This window comes from Staurois parvus, unplaced genomic scaffold, assembly GCF_062004578.1.
Source record: "Staurois parvus isolate SC_StPar_1 unplaced genomic scaffold, SC_StPar_1.0 ptg000520l, whole genome shotgun sequence".
NCBI classification, from domain to species: domain Eukaryota; kingdom Metazoa; phylum Chordata; class Amphibia; order Anura; family Ranidae; genus Staurois; species Staurois parvus.
Window position 1 is genome coordinate 2662966 of NW_028318316.1, and position 20907 is coordinate 2683872.

General features: G+C 44.3%; 1 protein-coding gene across 1 annotated transcript in view; it reads left to right on the forward strand.

The window, feature by feature from the left end:
* Positions 1-395: 395 nt before the first annotated feature.
* Positions 396-20907, forward strand: part of EPM2A (EPM2A glucan phosphatase, laforin) — a 145602-nt gene continuing 125090 nt past the window's right edge. The window contains exons 1-2 of the mRNA XM_089690194.1: positions 396-499; positions 5592-5852. Of these exons, the coding sequence (XP_089546320.1) occupies positions 5597-5852 (256 nt within the window). The 5' untranslated portion in view covers positions 396-499; positions 5592-5596. The remainder of the gene's footprint in view (positions 500-5591; positions 5853-20907) is intronic.

Below are 20907 nucleotides of genomic sequence, written 5' to 3' on the forward strand. Positions count from 1 at the left end.
ATACAAACTAAAAAATGAAGGATACTGAGAAATTCACACAGAATATTGAACTGAAGACAATCTACCACACTTTGTCTATAAACAATGGATAAAACTAGACATTGGAATCTGCACAAAAAAAATATAAAAATGAGGAAAATTGCACTGACACATTGACATCCTCAATTGTTAATGAACTTTCCTTATTAGCAGTAAAAAAGACTAGTGTTCAATGTGTATAGGGATGCTCATGATAATTCTGTTTGTTTATAACACACATTTGTTTAATACACAGACAGAGACAGCAGCAGCCGTCTATTTACGGATTGTGCATGGTGCACAGTGTATTAGCTGTGGTTTGAGCCACCTCTTTCCCCTCCCTCTCCTTATGTGCAGCAACTAGATCTCTGCTCCATTGCACAGAGAAGGAGGGACTGGCTGTTCACTAGGTCTGTGCCAGTATTCCTGAGCTGCAAATAGAGGGCATGTCCTCAAGGCCTGTGCTGAACTACGTAGAAAGGTACAGGTTTCTTTTGCAAATGATACTACATATTTCCATTCTAATGCTTTCTGATATCTTGTAGCATCTGTTACAAAATACATAAGCACCGGCATAGCCGACTCAGCTTCTTAGGAAAATAAACAACAGAGGCAATCATGGAATACATTTCAGGAATATTGGTAGACTGCACTCTGGTTAACAGCACAACCTGTATGACATGCCTGTCTGCTCTTCACTACGTTCTAATAATCCTGTGCCTGTCTAGACACTCACCCTAGGTTCACACCTAAGCGTTTTCTTCAGCATTTTGCAGAAACGCACTACAGTCCATTTAACATGATTACCTATGGGACATGTTCACATCTGCGCGTTTTCACCTGGTGCGTTTTTTTTAGAAAGGGCCAGGGGATTTTTTGAATGCAAAAAGTTGCATTTTTGGTTCTATAGACTTCAATGGAAACGCTGCAGAAAAGCAATGTATTGTGTTTTTGATGCGTTTTGCGTTTTAAATCTGCCTAGCAACAAGGAATATGTAAAAAAACGCAAAACTTAGCAAAAACGCAGCAAGAATGCAGGTGCAAAAACGCAACGCAAAACATAATGCAGAAATGGCTCAAGCGCAACCTGCATAGGTGTGAACCTAGCCCTGCAATTGAGGTTAATTGGGGACCTGAGCTAAAAAAAAACAGCTTGAGTCCTCATGCACACTGGATGTTTTTACAGTGGCTGTTTTTGGCTTTTGATGGTTTTTTTCTACAGCTAGTAAACCCCCAGCATGTTATCTATGTGTCCATGCACGCATAGACTGTAATCAGCATTTTTTGGCTGGAAAAAAAACTCAGGACTAGTGGGTTTCTAGAGAAGTTGTTTTTAGCTGCAAAAATGCTCTAATGCTGAAAAACGTGGCAAAATGCGGTAAAACAGCGCAAAGCGGAGCTTTTGGACTTTTTTGGACAAAAAATGCTTTTTTTGGGGGGTAAAATAAATTCTAAAAAATGCAAACGCGGAAAAACTCCGCTAAACGCAGCAAAACGCCTCTAAACGCCAATGCAAAAACACTAAAAAAAGCTGAAAAACTCAAGTTTTTAACATGCATTTACACAGCTAACATTACCAGCGTTATCAAAATGTCCAGGGTGCATGCAGCCTTAGTAATGTATGGTTGTATGCTAGCTGTGTTCAGGTACATGGTGTGCTTGTGTAAACATGTGCATGGGCACAGGGCTAAAACCCTTGGATGCACTAAGAAGTCATGTTCCCGGGATATATGACAGTGTGTATGAGTTTATGCAAGCACATTATATACCAGTATACAATTATATACAGCCATTCATTACTATGGCAGCTATATGCTTCAGCTGTCTCTCCTGGACATGGAAATACTCCCACAATTTACATCACATGCCTGAAGGCTTTTGTGTGCATAGGGACCATATTGTACTGCTTCAAAGTACAACGAAAAGCCAAAGTTTTTTTTTTGTAGTTTATGATCGAGTGGAGAGGGATTAGAACACCTGTCTGCTTTTAATTTCTGTCTGTGTTCCATTATTTGTCATTATTATTTATTACAGGAACTTATAGAGCACCTTCAATTTACACATCACTTTACATACTCAGGCCCCGTTCACACCAATGCATTTTTTGGTGCTTTTTGCAGAAACGCACTACAGTCCATTGAACATGGTTTCCTATGGAACATGTTCACATCTATGCTTTTTTGAGCTGCTGCGCTTTTAGAAAGGGTCAGGGACTTTTCTGAAAGCAAAAAGCAGCGTTTTTGCTACAATAGATTTCAATGGAGAAACTGCTGAAATGTACGGTACTGCGTTTCTTATGTGTTTTTTTGCTGCATTTTTCATTTTTATTCTGCCCAGCAAAAGAAAAAAAAGCACTGAGCAAAATGCAAAACGCGTCAAAATGCATCACAAACGCATATAGAAAAACGCAAAATGAACTGCAAAAAGCACTGCAAAACAGACAAAAAGCAAACTGCATAGGTGTGAACGGAGCCTCATTACATATTCACATCAGTCCCTGGCTTCAATGAGTGTTCAATCTAAGGTCCCTAACTGACATTCATACAAACACATACTTGCGCCAATTAGACAGGAGTCAATTAACCTACCAGCATGTCTTGGAGTATGGAGGAAACCCACGCAGGCACAGGAAGAACATGCCATCTCCAGGCAGGCAGTGCCATGGTTGGGATTCAAACTCGTTCTACTCACTTAGCCACTCTGCTGCCCACATTAAGGAGAGTCACCCTGTCTATTTGTCCTGTTTATTATTGAAAGTGAAAGTAAAAGAAAATCACAAATTTTGGGTTGTCTCCAGAAAATTAATAGAGAGGAAATATTCCAATGGAGACACTAATTCTGGTGACCTGGGAGGCCCCAAGGGATTCCCTCAATTTGGAGGGATTTCCTCTCACTTTCTGTTTTGGGTATGGGACAGGAAATTAAGGGAAATCTCCACAATGGTGTCCCATGGCAAAAAATCCCCAAAAAACTGACAGGTTATAACCTTCCCCTATCTTAAATGTAAAAGTTTTGCCTATAGATAGAGATGGCAGATGACAGTTGGTTGTGTAGGCATGAGCTGACCGCAAAAAGATCTTTCCATAAATGTGTTTGCTCTGTTTGGGGAGTAAACAATCATGGTTGGTTGGAAAATTCAAAGATTCGATCCTCCTCTGATCTAGGTCAGCCATGGGGTAATAATGGTTGCAGCTGCAGCGTCCAAAGTTGCAATTTCAGAAGTTGCAGCGTCCAAAGTCATACATTTGTTTTTGTATTTTCTCCCATTAATAGCATTGTCTGTATGAGCTCATTTACCCACTTGAGTCCCTTGTGCCATTTTCAGATGGTGCTGGGATAGATGCAATTTGTCCAAGCACTGTTCTAACATGGCACCTAGGCTCAGCATCTCCTGTGGGTCCAGGCTGCAATCAGTGCTTGAATGGTCTATCAGCAGTCCAACTCTAAGCCCAGGACCAGAATAGATCAGAATATGTGTTTGAGAACCTACTACAGAGCTCTCTGCAAGGCACTGCAACACAAGGCATCTGCATTGTTTATGAAAAGTAAATGATGTGACCTCACACACTGTATGATGTCATAGCATTTCTTGTCAGGTGGCTAGGGCTGAGCTGATACAGCTTGATTCTGCCTCTCACAGCAACAATAGATCACTACAATGGCATACCATAATCGGCTCTGAGGAGGTATAGCCTCCAAACGCATTAGCTATTAAGAAGTCTACAGTTCCCCACCAGACATCTTTAAGGGAGATTGGACCAGGCTGTATTTCTTGTGACATGCTTTTCATTTTATTCTTTTGTGAGTATAATACTTTTTAGTAATACATTTCTATTTTAAAAGGTAATACACTAGGCCCGTGCGCCCTCTTTTTGTTTCTTTGTATGCAGCATACATGTAGCAATATGATGCAGCGTTGTCCTGTCTCAATCTAATCATTTAGTCTCAATTTTGTATCAAGGTTGAGAGACTGGAAATCTGAGTGTAATGCAAGCCTTCCAATTTTAGATTGTAGGCGAGGCCACATAGCAAGATAATTGTGCATGGTTTAAAGTGGCTTGGTTAAATAGAGCCTGAGCCTACTTGCAATATACACTGGGCACATTTGCCACTGTCCTTGTCCAGAAAATACTCTTATGGTGCCAAAATCGAGAGTCCTTTACACACATAAACCTCAGGACAAATATAATTTATTCCATTACATTTAGTTTTTGGTCTGAACCAAGCCTATAAAAGAACTGCCTTAAAACCCTTGATGGCTACTTAGCAACCAGCAACTACTGAGAGAAGGAAAAATGTAACCTACAACCTGCAGCATACGGAGTGTAGCATAAGGATTATGTCCGTTTGAGGGAAAAAAATGTCCTATCGTTGGTGGTCAGGGGCGAATCTCCCAAGTTTCTGAGATGAAAAGAGAGACACCCTTTAGCACAAAATGTGTAGGTGAAGGACACCCTGCCTCCTCTCCGGTTATGTGGCCAGTTAAGAATTACATAAGCAAAAAAATTACAGGCTAAACTCATAAGTGTTTGTTCATCATTCTATTTGCTTAGAATAGCTTTTTAAAACAATAATGTGATAGCAAAAAGGTCTGTGTGGAAGATATGATGCAGTGTAAGGAAAAATATGGCCCTGTGACATTGGTCAGTAGGAGAAAAAAAAATTGCTCTGCTGTTGATGGTCAGTGGGAGAAAAAATGCCCAGCATTGTAGGTCAGTGGACAAAAACTGCCTGGTGTCATTGGTCAATGTGAGCAAAATACCTGGTATTATTAGTCCAGTGGGAGACAAAAATGCCCTGTTTCATTGGTCAGCAGTAGAAAAAATGCCCCAGCATTACCATTATGTTCAGGCCCTATAATCGGTGTTCAGAGCAAGAAAAAAAAAGACCCTGGAGTCACTGGTTGGAAAACAAATAGGCCCAGGATATTAATGTTAATGTGAGTAGGAAGTGGTCTAGTGTCTATGGAAGATTAGAAAAACATCATACCTCCTTTCTTCAGACCTTAAATCACTTCCATTTACCTTGCCTTCCAGAACTCAGATTAGCACCTATACTGTCAACTCCTTGCTTCAGAACTCGGATAAGATACAGCAAAAGTGAGGGGGGGAGGGATACTAAACTCACACAGAGGGAGTTAAGCTTGAGCTAATAGTCATAAAACTGTTGGATAATGAGTGAGGAATCCCTTTCATCCCTTCTAACGTTCTGCTGAAACTTTGTGATTTGTATAGTACTGCTTGGACTTTGAAGAAGGGGACATACCCCGAAAGCTTGTCCTCAAAATTGTATGTTAGTGCAAATAAAAAAAGTAGCACGGACAGTACTCAATTGTTTCTGTACAAAATAAGAAAACTGAAATATGTTCTTATGCTTTATTTATGCATATTTTGTCTGCTTGGTAAAAATGTCAGCAGTGAAAAGTACTTCATGTAAAATGTTTCAGCTGTAAAACTTGAAAAATGCCCTTCTGTGTAGGTTCTAGTATTTTTATTAGACCTTAAAAAAAACCATAGAAAAATATGAACCTTGTTAATGTGGGAAAGACATATGGAGAGCTTTTTTTATTTCAGGAACCATGCAGCAGATGCTATTCCGCTTTGGTGTAGTCATCACTCTCAACCACACTGACACTGAACTTCTGGTACTGGGATCACGAAAGGAGATGGGAGCCTGGGACCTTCAGTTTGCTGTTCCAATGAAGCCTACTCGATGTCCTCTGTCCACAATTGAACCATCTCTATGGGTGGGAGAGGTGTTCCTGGAAGAACCATATACTGAAAACTTCTGGTTCAAGTTTATAAAGAAAGAAGCTGGTATCCTGATTTGGGAAGGTAAAATTATTTAGAACCTTGTACCTGAAATTCTGTCTGGAGATTTATTCTGTTGTGTTATGATTTCAGTGATGTTTCAGTGTCTTTTTCATTATAAATTCACAGTTAAAATTAGAAAAAATATACATATACTGTATATAAACAATCTTACCAGAGATCAGCAGGCTGAGTGTGCAGATGTCCACGTGTTATAACGAAAGGCTTAGACATAGTTCAGGGCTCCATCCTCCCCAGGAGCTTGTGAGGCTGCAGGGAAGCAGCCAGAGGCATGCATGTCTGCACAGTAAGCCCAATGGGAGCAGCAAGGATTTGTGAAAGGTACAGTTGTTTTACAGAAACACAGAGGTGCTGTAAGTTGGTCTGGAGGACTGAAGGGCCTCTAGGCTGCAGGCCTGAGCAGCGACAGTGGGAGAAGCCAAGAGGCTTGGTATTATTTTTCCTTTATATTTGGACTAATAGTGGAAACCCCCTTGAAAGGAACTGTTCGTGTTGAACTTTATTTTCATTTTTAATAAAAGTGGGCCATCAAGTCCTGAAACAGTCCCTGCCTGTCATGAACTCAATGAAAGCACTGTGCTTGAGGAGAGATTGAAAAAAGACCAAGTCAGTATGGATTCACAAAAGACTGAAGTTGTCAAATAAATCTTATTTCTTTTTATGAGAAAGTAAGCAAAAATGTAGACAAAGGAGTAATTGTGGATACAGTATAATTGGACTTTCCAAAATAATTTGACACAGTTTTCCTCACATGGATAATGTGTAAGATATAGTCCATAGGCTTAGAAGTTTAAGTATGTGAATGGACAGAAGACTGGCTAAAAGACTGACCGTATTAAGACAGTAGTGATTAATGATTCATTCTCTGAATGGTCAAAGGTTATTGGTAATGTACCCCAAGGTTCAGTGTTGGGACCCTTAATTTTTTATATATATTTATAAACTATATAGTGTTTTGGGATTAAAAGTACCTATTCTTTGTTTGTAGATGGCAACAAGCTGTGTAGTGTAATACTCCTTGTCCTTACAGGTTGTCTCAAACATACAAGCAGACATTAATGCACTGTTTGATTGGGCAAATGAGGTTTAATGTTGATAAATGTAAAGTTATGCACTTGTGGGATAAAAAACATGCATGCGTTATATATTCTAGTGTGGTATAACTCGGGGAATCAATGACCGAAAAGGATCTGGGTGCTTTTGAGGGTCATACACTTAATAATAGCATACAATGTCAAGCTGCTGTTTCTAAAACAAGTGTAGAACTACCCCCGCAGGGACCACTTGATAATGCTTGTCCCCAGTGGTTGCCCTGACTTTGAAAGCCTCCCGACACCTATGACATTCTGGGTTCAGACATACAGTTGCAAGAAAAAGTATGTGAACCCCTTGGGATTACGTGGAGTTTTGCATGAATTGGGCATAAAATGTGCTCTGAACGTCATCTAAGTCACAACAATAGAAGAACACAGTCTGCTGAACATAATACTACACAAACATTAGATGTTGCCATGGTTTAATTGCACATAACATGTAAACATTCACAGTGCAGGGAGGAAAAAGTATGTGAGGCCCTAGCTTAATGACTTCTCCCAGAGCTAATTGGAGCCAGGAGTGAGCCGACCTTGACTCCAATCAGTGTGATGATACTGGATGTATTGCTGACAGCTGTCCTGCCCTTAAAGAACACACACCTGTTTTGGGTTTACTGGTTTCAAGAAGCACTGTCTGATGTGAACCATGCCTTGCAGAAAAGAGCTCTCAGAAGACCTACGATCAAGAATTGTTGACTTGCATGAAGCTGGAAAGGGTTACAAAAGTATCTCCAAAAGCCTTGATGTTCATGTGTCCACGGTAAGACAGACTGTCTACAAATGGAGAAAGTTTAGCACTGTTGCTACTCTCCCTAGCCGTGGTCGTCCTGTAAAAATGACTGCAAGAGCACAGCGCAGAATGCTGCATGAGGTAAAGAAGAATCCCAGAGTGTCAGCTAAAGACCTACAGAAATCTCTGGCACATGCTAACATTTTTGTTGACACATCTACAATAAGGAAAACATTAAACAAGAATGGAGTACATGGGAGGACACCACGGAGGAAGCCATTGCTGTCCAAAAAGAATATTGCAGCACGTTTGAAGTTTGCAAAAGAGCACCTGGATGTTCCACAGCACTACTGGCAAAATATACTGTGGACAGATGAAACCAAGATTGAGTTGTTTGGGAAGAACACACAACACTATGTGTGGAGAAAAAAAGGCACAGCACACCAACATCAAAACCTCATCCCCACTGTAAAACATGGCGGAGGGAGCATCATGGTTTGGGGCTGCTTTGCTGCCTCAGGGCCTGGACGGATTGTTGTCATTGATGGGAAAATGAATTCCAGAGTTTATCAAGACATTTTGCAGGAAAACGTACGACCATCTGTCTGCCAACTGAAGCTCTGCAGAGGATGGGTGATGCAACAGGACAATGACCCAAAGCATACAAGTAATTCAACAAAACAATGGCTGCAACAGCACAGAATACACCTTCTGGAGTGGCCCAGTCAGAGTCCTGACCTCAACCCGATTGAAATGCTGTGGCATGACCTTAAGAGAGCGATTCACACCAGACATCCCAAGAATATTGCTACACTGAAACAGTTTTGTGAAGAGGAGTGATCCAAAATGACTCCAGATCGTTGTGCAGGTCTGATCTGCAACTACAGGAAACGTTTGGTTGAGGTTATTGCTGCCAAGGAGGGTCAACCAGTTATTAAGTCCAAAGGTTCACATACTTTTTCCTCCCTTCACTGTGAATGTTTACATGTTATGTGCAATTAAACCATGGCAACATCTAATGTTTGTGTAGTATTATGTTCAGCAGACTGTGTTCTTCTATTGTTGTGACTTAGATGACGTTCAGACCACATTTTATGCCCAATTCATGCAAAACTCCACGTAATCCCAAGGGGTTCACATACTTTTTCTTGCAACTGTATGTCAACAGTATTGGATAATAATGCCACATACACAATTCTTTAGTAACCCCTCTAGATTAGTCTTGTTCAAAAGAGTAGACCACAAGAATAATGAGTTTAGGATATGCAACCCAAGTTAACACATAATAATAGAACAATAGAAAATAGGAATAATCAAATAGCAACGTTTCATTATACAGTCATGAGTAATAAGCTTCAACTATTAAACTGCAACACCAGCAGTAAGAGGGGGAAAAACAGCTTGTTGACTCATCAGCTCTCTCTAGGCCATAGGCAAAGCAATGGTGGATGCAAAGAATTATGTAAATGTATACTCCGGCATAAATAGAAATTAGAAGGGATCATAAAACCATAAACCAGCCCTCACGGAGCTTCAAAGACATTCCAGGTAGTTGTAAAAACAGACTTACATTTAAAAACTCACTTTTCCATATAATTTTATATCTTCAAATAGGATATAATTACATAAACATGGAGCACATATTTGGACGGCTCACTTTAAGACAAGTCACCTGATATATTACACCCCCTAGCTGGCATATACAGGAGAGCAGAAAATTATATCTCCTTAACCATCCAAGCAGGTATCTCATATTTCATATGTAGCCATTCAGCAGAAGATTCTGCGTATTAATCTACTCGTGGCTAGAATGTTCTATGTATCCAGTGTAAGTTATGAATCCTAATATAAGCTAGGAGGCATTTTTGGTCATAGCTTGGGTCTCTGCCTGCCACACCCGCCCAAATAAGGCGATTGGTTCTCTGCTTCAGGGAGACACCTTGCTGAGTTCCTAGATAAAGGCTGTGATGCTTGAAGTTAAGCTGAGCTGAGTTGAAGTTGAAGAATCTCCTTTTTAACATCGGAACTAACTTTGGGAGATAAGACCCTTTTGGCTCTGAAACCTGATCTGCTTAACCCAAGGCTGACGGCAAGTACTTTATCCCTCTAAACCTCTTTCTGTTATCTCTTTGCTGTGCTATTGTTTTCTGTATATATATATATATATATACAGTGGAGATCGAAAGTTTGGGCACCCCAGCTAAAAATGTGTATTAATGTGCATAAAGAAGCCAAGGAAAGATGGAAAAATCTCCAAAAGGCATCAAATTACAGATTAGACATTCTTCTAATATGTCAACAAAAGTTAGATTTTATTTCCATCATTTACACTTTCAAAATAACAGAAAACAAAAAAATGGCGTCTGCAAAAGTTTGGGCACCCTGCAGAGTTAATATCTTGTACTGCCCCCTTTGGCAAGTATCACAGCTTGTAAACGCTTTTTGTAGCCAGCCAAGAGTCTTTCAATTCTTGTTTGAGGTATCTTTGCCCATTCTTCCTTACAAAAGTCTTCCAGTTCTTTGAGATTTCTGGGCTGTCTGTCACGCACTGCTCTTTTCAGGTCTATCCATAGATTTTCAATTATGTTGAGGTCAGGAGATTGTGAAGGCCATGGCAAAACCTTCAGTTTACGCCTCTTGATGTAATCCCCCGTGGATTTCGAGGTGTGTTTAGGATCATTATCCATTTGTAGAAGCCATCCTCTCTTTAACTTCAGCTTTTTCACAGATGGCATCAAGTTACCATCCAAAATTTGCTGAAATTTTATTGAATACATTTTTCCTTCTACTTGTGAGATGTTCCCTGTGCCACTGGCTGCAACACAACCCCAAAGCATGATTGATCCAACCCCATGCTTAACAGTTGGACAGAGGTTCTTTTCATTAAATTCTGTGCCCCTTCTTCTCCAAACATACCTTTGCTCATTCCGGCCAAAAAGTTCAATTTTATCCTCATCGGTCCACAGAACTTGTTTCCAAAATGCATCAGGCTTGTCTATATGTTCATTTGCAAAGTTCAAACGATGATTTTTGTGGTGAGGACGTAGAAGAGGTTTTCTTCTGATGACTCTTCCATGAAGACCATATTTGTACAAGTATCTCTTTATAGTGGAATAGTGTACCACAACTCCAGTGTCTGCCAGATCTTTCTGGAGGGATTGTGCAGTCAAACGTGGCTTTTGAATTGTTTTTCTCACAATCCTGCGAGCTGTTCTGTCTGATATTTTTCTTGGTCTTCCAGATCTTGCTTTAACTTCCACTGTTCCTGATGACTGCCATTTCTTAATTACATTCCGAACAGAGGATATTGACATCTGAAAAGGCTTTGCTATCCTCTTATAGCCTTCTCCAGCTTTGTGAGCAACAACTATTTTCAGTTTCAGTTTTCTAGACAACTGCTTAGAAGAACCCATGGTGCTGATTCTTGGGGCAAGGTCAGATGAGTCTGGGCATTTAAAATCTTTGAGATTGACATCACCTGGTCTTCCCAGACAATGATTGAGAACAATCCATGACACTGGCAGGTCTCAGCTTGGCAAAGGGGGCAGTGCATGCTGTAAATTCTGCAGGGTGCCCAAACTTTTGCAGACGCCATTTTTTTGTTTTCTGTTATTTTGAAAGTGTAAATGATGGAAATAAAATCTAACTTTTGTTGACATATTATAAGAATGTCTAATCTGTAATTTGATGCCTTTTGGAGATTTTTCCATCTTTCCTTGGCTTCTTTATGCACATTAATACAAATTTTTAGCAGGGGGGCCCAAACTTTCGATCCCCACTGTATATACAGTCAGGTCCATAAATATTGGGACATCGACACAATTCTAACATTTTTGGCTCTATACACCACCACAATGGATTTGAAATGAAACGAGCAAGATGTGCTTTAACTGCAGACTGTCAGCTTTAATTTGAGGGTATTTACATTCAAATCAGGTGAACGGTGTAGGAATTACAACAGTTTGCATATGTGCCTCCCACTTATTAAGGGACCAAAAGTAATGGGACAATTGGCTTCTCAGCCGTTCCATGGCCAGGTGTGTGTTATTTCCTCATTATCCCAATTACAATGAGCAGATAAAAGGTCCAGAGTTCAATTCAAGTGTGCTATTTGCATTTGGAATCTGTTGCTGTCAACTCTCAAGATGAGATCCAAAGAGCTGTCACTATCAGTGAAGCAAGCCATCATTAGGCTCAAAAAACAAAACAAACCCATCAGAGTGATAGCAAAAACATTAGGCGTGGCCAAAACAACTGTTTGGAACATCCTTAAAAAGAAGGAACGCACCGGTGAGCTCAGCAACACCAAAAGACCCGGAAGACCACGGAAAACAACTGTGGTGGAAGACCGAAGAATTCTTTCCCTGGTGAAGAAAACACCCTTCACAACAGTTGGCCAGATCAAGAACACTCTCCAGGAGGTAGGTGTATGTGTGTTAAAGTCAATAATCAAGAGAAGACTTCACCAGAGTGAATACAGAAGGTTCACCACAAGATGTAAACCATTGGTGAGCCTCAAAAACAGGAAGGCCAGATTAGAGTTTGCCAAACGACATCTAAAAAAGCCTTCAAAGTTCTGGAACAACATCCTATGGACAGATGAGACCAAGATCAACTTGTACCAGAGTGATGGGAAGAGAGAGTATGGAGAAGGAAAGGAACTGCTCATGATCCTAAGCATACCACCTCATCAGTGAAGCATGGTGGTGGTAGTGTCATGGCGTGGGCATGTATGGCTGCCAATGGAACTGGTTCTCTTGTATTTATTGATGATGTGACTGCTGACAAAAGCAGCAGGATGAATTCTGAAGTGTTTCGGGCAATATTATCTGCTCATATTCAGCCAAATGCTTCAGAACTCATTGGACGCCGCTTCACAGTGCAGATGGACAATGACCCAAAGCATACTGCAAAAGCAACCAAAGAGTTTTTTAAGGGAAAGAAGTGGAATGTTATGCAATGGCCAAGTCAATCACCTGACCTGAATCCGATTGAGCATGCATTTCACTTGCTGAAGATGATACTGAAGGGAAAATGCCCCAAGAACAAGCAGGAACTGAAGACAGTTGCAGTAGAGGCCTGGCAGAGCATCACCAGGGATGAAACCCAGCGTCTGGTGATGTCTATGCGTTCCAGACTTCAGGCTGTAATTGACTGCAAAGGATTTGCAACCAAGTATTAAAAAGTGAAAGTTTGATTTGATTATTATTCTGTCCCATTACTTTTGGTTCCTTAATAAGTGGGAGGCACATATGCAAACTGTTGTAATTCCTACACCGTTCACCTGATTTGGATGTAAATACCCTCAAATTAAAGCTGACAGTCTGCAGTTAAAGCACATCTTGTTCGTTTCATTTCAAATCCATTGTGGTGGTGTATAGGGCCAAAAATGTTAGAATTGTGTCGATGTCCCAATATTTATGGACCTGACTGTATATAGGCTACATTTTTTTCTGTAAATATTTTTATTGCACCCTTTTGACCTTTTAGTAATACATCTTTCTGAAAGTGTTGACAGGTTTCTAAAGCTCTTTAATGGAAACTAAGCACCCCTGCCTCTGAAGAGCGCTACTGTGTGTGTGTTTTAAACTTCGGTAAATCTCTGCCTGCGGTGACAGTGGTATACCGACTATAATTCAAAGATAGTGTTATTGCTGATATTGCCGAGTTTCCTCTTACTCTGTACAAAAAGGAGGTGGTGGCTGTGTGAAGGGTTAATTGCATAATTAACCTAACCCAGTAACAATCGCTGCCAGCACACAGGTTGTGGTCCATTAGCTGGAAAATCTTTGTGTAGGGTGCTGCTGGGCGTGGCATTGTTATGCACGTGAGAGCGCGGGTTTAGATTGGCTAGTCCTTCGGTCACGAGTTTGGTGAGAAGGGCTGGGGTCTGATGCTGCGATCATCACATATTGGCTGGCAGCGTACGTGGGATAGTTTGCGCTAGAGCTTCAGTGCATTGTTAGGAATTAGCTCTGCACTGAAGGATTGTAACCTTTGTGGAAACAATCCTTAGAAACAAGCGGTGCATATTTTTTATATATATATAGAGAGACATATAACAGCTCCTTCCTTTTTCTGCTTTCTATTCTACCTTTGCTTGCAATTATGCCTGGTGATGCAGAATACAGGAAAATGAGCAAAAGTGTTTTGAGTACGGAATGTACCTCACGAGGAATGGACGTCGGTTGCAAAACTCGTGAAGATTTTATTCGGGACCTGCAGGAGCATGATAGCCGAGCAGACCAGAACTCAGGTGAACTTGACCATGAAGGGGTTCCCGCTACCTCCGATCCCAGTGGCTCAGAGACGGCTTCGCAGGATGGGCATACAGAGACTGACACTGGAGGATCACCGAATGTTATCTTCACACCACCGCCCGAGCAGGCCAGCAGTGGAATGCCTGTAACCAGCAGGGACTCTCCTCAGATGCAGGAAGCCCTGAAACGCATCATGGAGACAGATCCTGGGGCATACTTGCAGTTCCTTGAATGCCAGGCTGAGAGAGCGGCTGACAGAGAGGCTGCGGAACGCCAAGCAGCGGCTGACCGAGCGGCTGCCAGAGAGGAACGCCAGGCTGAGAGGGAAGCTGCGGAATGTCAGGCTGAAAGAGAGGCTGCGCAGAGGGAAGCTGATCGTCTGCACGAGCTGGAGATGGTTAGGCTCCAGCAGTAGCGACAGGTTCAGAACCTCGGGTCCCTAGAGCATAGGGACGCCTCTCTGACCGTGGGCACAGCAGCCAAATTTCCAGTGATGGAAAAAGATAGTGACATTGACATGTATTTACTGTCATTTGTAAAAACTTGTCTGCCCCAAGCACAATGGGCTGGGTACCGGACACCAGGGCTACGAGGCAAGGCCCTGGATGCGTTTGTTGAACTGCTAAAGGGGCAGGACGACGATTATGAAGCTTTAAAAGATGCCATCATCCGGAAGTACCACATGACCCCGGAAGTGTACTGCAAGAGGTTTAGGCCCTTGCGAAAGGGACCTGGGGACTCTTACACGGATGTGGCAAGTCACTTACGCACCACATTCCGGCAGTGGACTAAAGGACTGAAAGCTGACTCCTACGAGTCTTTGGAGGATCTCATGATACGAGATCAGCTCCTGCATATCTGCCCGGCAGACGTCAGACAGTTTGTCTTAGAAAGAGAAACAGCATCTGCTAAAGCTGCAGCCGATCTGGCAGATGTCCACACGCGGGTGTCTGATCATCGCAAGGCTCCTCCAAATGGCTGGAAAGGAGGGAAATCACCCATAGCAACTCCTCCTACCCCAGTGAGTAAAGCTCCCCCTCACCCAACACCTGCAGCACTTGGGGCCAAGCCATTCCTGACTGACAATTTCAGGACGCAGTGTCCTGAGCAGAAGAAGATGACATCACCAGACCAACCGTCCCGCAACTCTTCCTCTGTGCTGTTGGTCAGTGGTAAACCTCGGGGAACCAGCACCAACCTACAGCCAGTCATAGTCGGCAACCGGACCGTAACTGGTTTCCGTGACACCAGAGCGGAAGTCACCTTAGTTCGACCAGAGGTGATAGAGGACAAGGACATCATCCCAGAGAAGTTCTTTACCCTCACCGGAATGGGGGGAACCTGTTCCTGCATACCCATGCCTATGTGTTCATTGATTGAGGTGCAGGGAGGGGGATGAGATCCTCACAGCCGTCCTATTGGGTGCTGATCTGGGTACCCTTATCTCCTACTATGCACCTGCTAAGGATGCCCCGGATGCCCCCCTGGAACTCTCTGGACATACCAAGGTACTGTGTGCAGATGTTGGGGTAATATCTGGGCAACCTGTGGATGGACAGAGGGAGGAGGTTGGGAGTGGAGTGGGGTTACAGAATTCTCCACCGCCTGGAGAGGAGACCCCCTTAAAGGGGGAGGTAATGAACTCCTGTGTCATTGATGTTGCAAACGTAACTGTTGATAATGATGATGATATTGATAATGATAATGATGATGATACTAATGATGCATTACCAATATTAGTGGTCACCCGCAGTGCTGCAAGGGAGGCTGAGGCACAGGCTCTGGTCTCAGAACAGCAGGAGGATGTCTCTGACCCCTCCCCTTGTTCTGACCCAGTGGACTCTGCCTCCATTGAGTCTCAGCAACTGTCATTGTTTGCTACAGGACCGCTGGCTGGAACTTGCGGTTCCACCTTTGAGGCAGCACTGCAGACAGACCAGACCCTAGAGCAGCTCAGAAGTCTGGCTAATCGCCCCCCTGCAGAGAATGACAAACAGAAGGTCTACTGGGAACAGAGAAGGCTGTATAGGGAGGGCTTGCCCACCAAGGGGGGTGGGGCTGACATTGGTAAGAGACAGCTTGTTGTGCCTAATCCATTTAGGGGACAGCTGCTGAAAGTGGCTCATGAAATTCCTTTAGCAGGGCACTTGGGGATCACTAAGACCAGAACCCGATTAGTTCACAAATTTTTCTGGCCTACCATGCTCACTGACATAGCTGATTACTGTCGGTCCTGTGTTACCTGCCAGCGAGTTGGCAAGGCAGGAAATGTGCACAGGGCCCAATTACAACCTTTGCCTGTGATTGACAAACCTTTTAAGAGGGTGGCAGTAGACATCGTGGGGCCTAGCAGCTCAGGCAAACGTTATATCCTGACAGTGGTTGATTATGCCACCCGGTATCCCGAAGCTGTGGCTCTGTCAGGCTCCGCCCAACGGGATCTCTAGTTGTCCACAGCACGGGGTTTCCCAGGACGCGGAGTCTAAGTCCCAGTCTGCCTTTTCACCAGAGCCCCTGATGGTGGGGATGGACTTGGTGTGAGACTGGAACCAGGTCGCGCCCCTGGGCACCTCCGGCGGTAGTAGAGGGGTCCCGCTGAGGGTGTGTGCCCGGGATTAGCCTGCTGTGCAGGGGATGACAGGTCCCGATCCGAGCGGGATGGATGGATGACTGCTAGGAGTGAGCGGGGTCAGACTAGCCGGGTCGATAACAGTGGGGACAGGTGCGGTACCAAGCAGCGGACAATAGAGTAGTCTGGTCACACGCCGGGTTCAGTAACAGAGGGTCCAAATAACAGTACTTACAGGCAGAGAATAGTCAGGGACGAGCCGGGATCAGAGCAGGAGAGGGTCAGCATAAATCAGAACAGGCAGAGTTTGGCAACAAGGAAACGTACTAGCAGGAACACAGGAACAGGAACAAGACCTTGCGGCAATTTGGAGATGCACAGGGCAGGTTTAAATAGGGCGCCCTGCATTTCCATTGGTGCGGCCGCGATCGCCAGTGCGCATACGCGGCCACCACGATCTCCGTGTTCGCCGTCCAGGAAGAATCGGCGATCTGCGCATGCGCGCGACGCTGAGCGGCCGGGATCCCTGACAGGCTCTCTGCTCCCTCCGGGCGGACAAGGTTGCGGACGCTCTGCTGGGGATTTTCACCAGAGTGGGGTTTCTAGCCGAGCTCATTAGCGATCAAGGGCCCCAGTTTGTGTCAGACCTGATGCAAGCTCTCTGTCAGAAGATACAGATGACGCACATCATGGCCAGTCCTTACCATACGCAAACAAATGGCTTGTGTGAACGTTTCAATGGCACCTTGAAACAAATGTTGCGCACCTTTGTGGAATCCCAGGGGAAGGACTGGGTACGATATCTGCCTCATCTGCTATTCGCTTACAGAGAGGTGCCTCAGAAGTCCACCGGGTTTTTGCTCTTTGAACTTCTGTACGGGTGGAGGGTGAGAGGGCCTCTGGACCTAATCCGTGAAACCTGGGAGGGCAAAATTGTTGACCCTGAGGTCTCTGTGGTAGATTACGTGCTAAAATTCAGGGACAAAATGGAGACGCTGGTGGAGATGGTACAGGAAAATATGGCCCAGGCCCAGACCAGGCAGAAGCGTTGGTATGACTGTAATGTGGACATACAATGTTGGTCAGCAGGTGTATGTTCTGCTCCCCTTGGGGCAGAACAAACTTCAAGCTGCATGGGAAGGCCTGTACCCCATCACCCAGCGCCTGAACAATGTTACCTATCTGGTCAGGTTGGGGGAAGGGAGCAGACGTCAGAAGGCCTTCCATGTTAACATGATCAAAGCCCACCATGAGCGTACGGCCTATGTCATGCCAGTCTGCAGCCAACCGGAGCCCGAGGAGGCTGACCCCCTCCTAGACCTACTCACTGACACTAGGAAAGTAGATTCAGCCCTCCCGATCAACCCCCACCTTACCCCCACTCAAGTACCTGGGCTGGAGAGAGTGCTGGCAGTATATGGGAGTAGGTTTGTTGGGAAGCCTGGAAGAACACACCTCGCTGCCCACAAAGTGGACACAGGGGCCCATCCTCCTATTAAACAATCAGCCTATTGCCTCTCTTTAGACTTGCTGGCTGATATGAAAAGGGAGGTTGAGGAAATGCTGCAGTTGGGGGTGCTTCAGAAGTCCCACAGTGCCTGGGCATCCCCTGTAGTCCTGGTCCCCAAAAAGGACCAGACGACCAGGTCCTGTGTGGACTACCGGAAATTGAACGCCATCACCACTGCAGATGCCTACCCCATGCCCCGGATCGATGAATTGTTGGATAGGCTGGCGGCTGCCCTCTATATCACAATCATGGATCTGAGCAGGGGGTACTGGCAAATTCCTCTGGTGCCTGAGGCCCGGGAAAAGTCTGCCTTCATCACCCCATTCGGCTTGTTCGAATTCACGGTCATGCCCTTTGGGATGAAGAATGCCCCAGCTACCTTCCAGAAGGTCATGAATGACTTGTTGGAGGGGCTGGAACAATTTGCAGTAGCCTACCTGGACGACATCGCCGTGTTCAGCCCCACCTGGGAAGAACATCTGGTGCATCTGTCAGGTTCTGGACAAACTGAGAGCCGCCAATCTGACCGTGAAACCCAGTAAGTGTCAGGCAAGACGGATGTCCATTATTTGGGACACCAGGTAGGAGGAGGAACCCAGAGGCCCGAGACAGGGAAGATGGAGGCCATCCTGGCCTGGCCTACCCCGAAAAACCAAGAAACAGGTCATGTCATTCCTGCGGACAGCCAGTTACTATAGGAAGTTTGTATATAACTATAGTAGCCTGGCGAAACCTGTGACTGACCTGACCAAGAAGAAACTACCCAAGGTGGTGTCTTGGACACCCGATTGTGAGGAGGCCTTTCAGGCTTTGAAGGAGGCGCTAGCCAGTGCCCCTGTGCTACAGGCTCCAGACTTCACCCAACATTTCCTAGTGCAGATGGATGCCTCTGCATATGGATTGGGTGCAGTCCTGAGCCAGGTGGATGGTGCAAGAGAGGAACATCCCATCCTCTACCTGAACCGGAAGCTGCTTCCCAGGGAGGTAGCATAGGCCACGATTGAAAAGAAGTGTCTTGCGATTGTGTGCACTCTCCAGAAGTTGCAAATGTACCTTTATGGGCGGCACTTCACAGTGATCACCGATCACAATCCTCTGAGCTGGTTAAATCGTGTTGCTGGGGAGAATGGCAAACTACTTCGGTGGAGCCTAATTCTTCAGCAATATGATTACACCATACAGCATAAGAAGGGCAGCACCCATGGCAATGCTGATGGGTTATCGAGACAGGTCGAGCCAGCAGAACTCAGTTGCGTCAGGAGGGAAATTGCAGTCCCCTCCCATGCAACCACCTGAGGGGGGAGGTGTAGCAATCCTGCACACAGAGATGGACGCGGTCATCCATTTTGCTCCAAACCCCTCCATTTTGTATCTCTCTCTCCCAAATCAGATTCCTCCGATATCCCCCCCTCCCTCTCTGTTGAGTGACATGTGGTCTGGATGATGACAAAGATCACAGGCAGCAAACTCATTGGGAGAGCGCCATGGCTATAAACCTTACTAGCTGGTGCCCCTATGTCTGCGAGACTCTTGCTGGAGAAGGGATCGTAAAACCATAAACCACGGAGCTTCAAAGACATTCCAGGTAGTCGTAAAAACAGACTTACATTTAAAAACTCACTTTTCTATGTAATTTTATATCTTCAAATAGGACATAATTACATAAACATGGAGCACATATTCGGCTCACTTTAAGACAAGTCGCCTGATATATTACACCCCCTAGCTGGCATATACAGGAGAGCAGAAAATTATATCTCCTTAACCATCCAAGCAGGTATCTCATATTTCATATGTAGCCGTTCAGCAGAAGATTCTGCGTATTAATCTACTCGTGGCTAGAATGTTCTATGTATCCAGTGTAAGTTATGAACCATAATATAAGCTAGGAGGCATTTTTGGTCATAGCTTGGGTCTCCGCCTTCCACACCCGCCCAAATAAGGTGATTGGTTCTCTGCTTCAGGGAGACACCTTGCTGAGTTCCTAGATAAAGGCTGTGATGCTTGAAGTTAAGCTGAGCTGAGTTGAAGTTGAAGAATCTCCTTTTTAACATCGGAACTAACTTTGGGAGATAAGACCCTTTTGGCTCTGAAACCTGATCTGCTTAACCCAAGGCTGACGGCAAGTACTTTATCCCTCTAAACTTCTTTCTGTTATCTCTTTCCTGTGCTATTGTTCTCTGTATATTTATATATATATTGGCTACATCTTTTTCTGTAAATATTTTTATTGCACCCTTTTGACCTTTTAGTAATAAATCTTACTTTCTGAAAGTGTTGACCTGTTTCTAAAGCTCTTTAATGCAAACTAAGCACCCCTGCCTCTGAAGAGCGCTACTGTGTGTGTTTTAAACTTTGGTATATCTCTGCCTGCGGTGACAGTGGTATACCGAGGATTATTCAAACATCATAGTGATATTGCCGAGTTTCCTCTTTATCTGTACAAAAAGGAGGTGGTGGCAGTGTGACGGGTTAATTGCGTAAGTAACCTAACTCAGTAACAATCACTCCCAGGCTGCCGGCACACAGGTTGTGGTCCATTAGCTGTAAAATCTTTGTGTAGGGTGCAGCTGGGCGTGGCATTGTTATGCACGTGACAGCGTGGATTTAGATTAGCTAGTCCTTCAGTCACGAGTTTGGTGAGAAGGGCTGGGGTCTGACGCCGCGATCGTCACACAGGGCACTTGGGAGTAATCATGCTCTCATTTGTAATTGTTCCTGAAAGGTGTAATGATATACCTAGCACCTGGCTACATCCTCCCCCCACTTGAAATCTTTGGTCCCCAAAGAGGTAGTAGAACCCATTATAATATTACTTAATATAGAAGACTTCTCCATCACATCCAACAACGCCATGATCAAACCCGCCCTGCAGGCCAGAGTACTTGGTGTCAT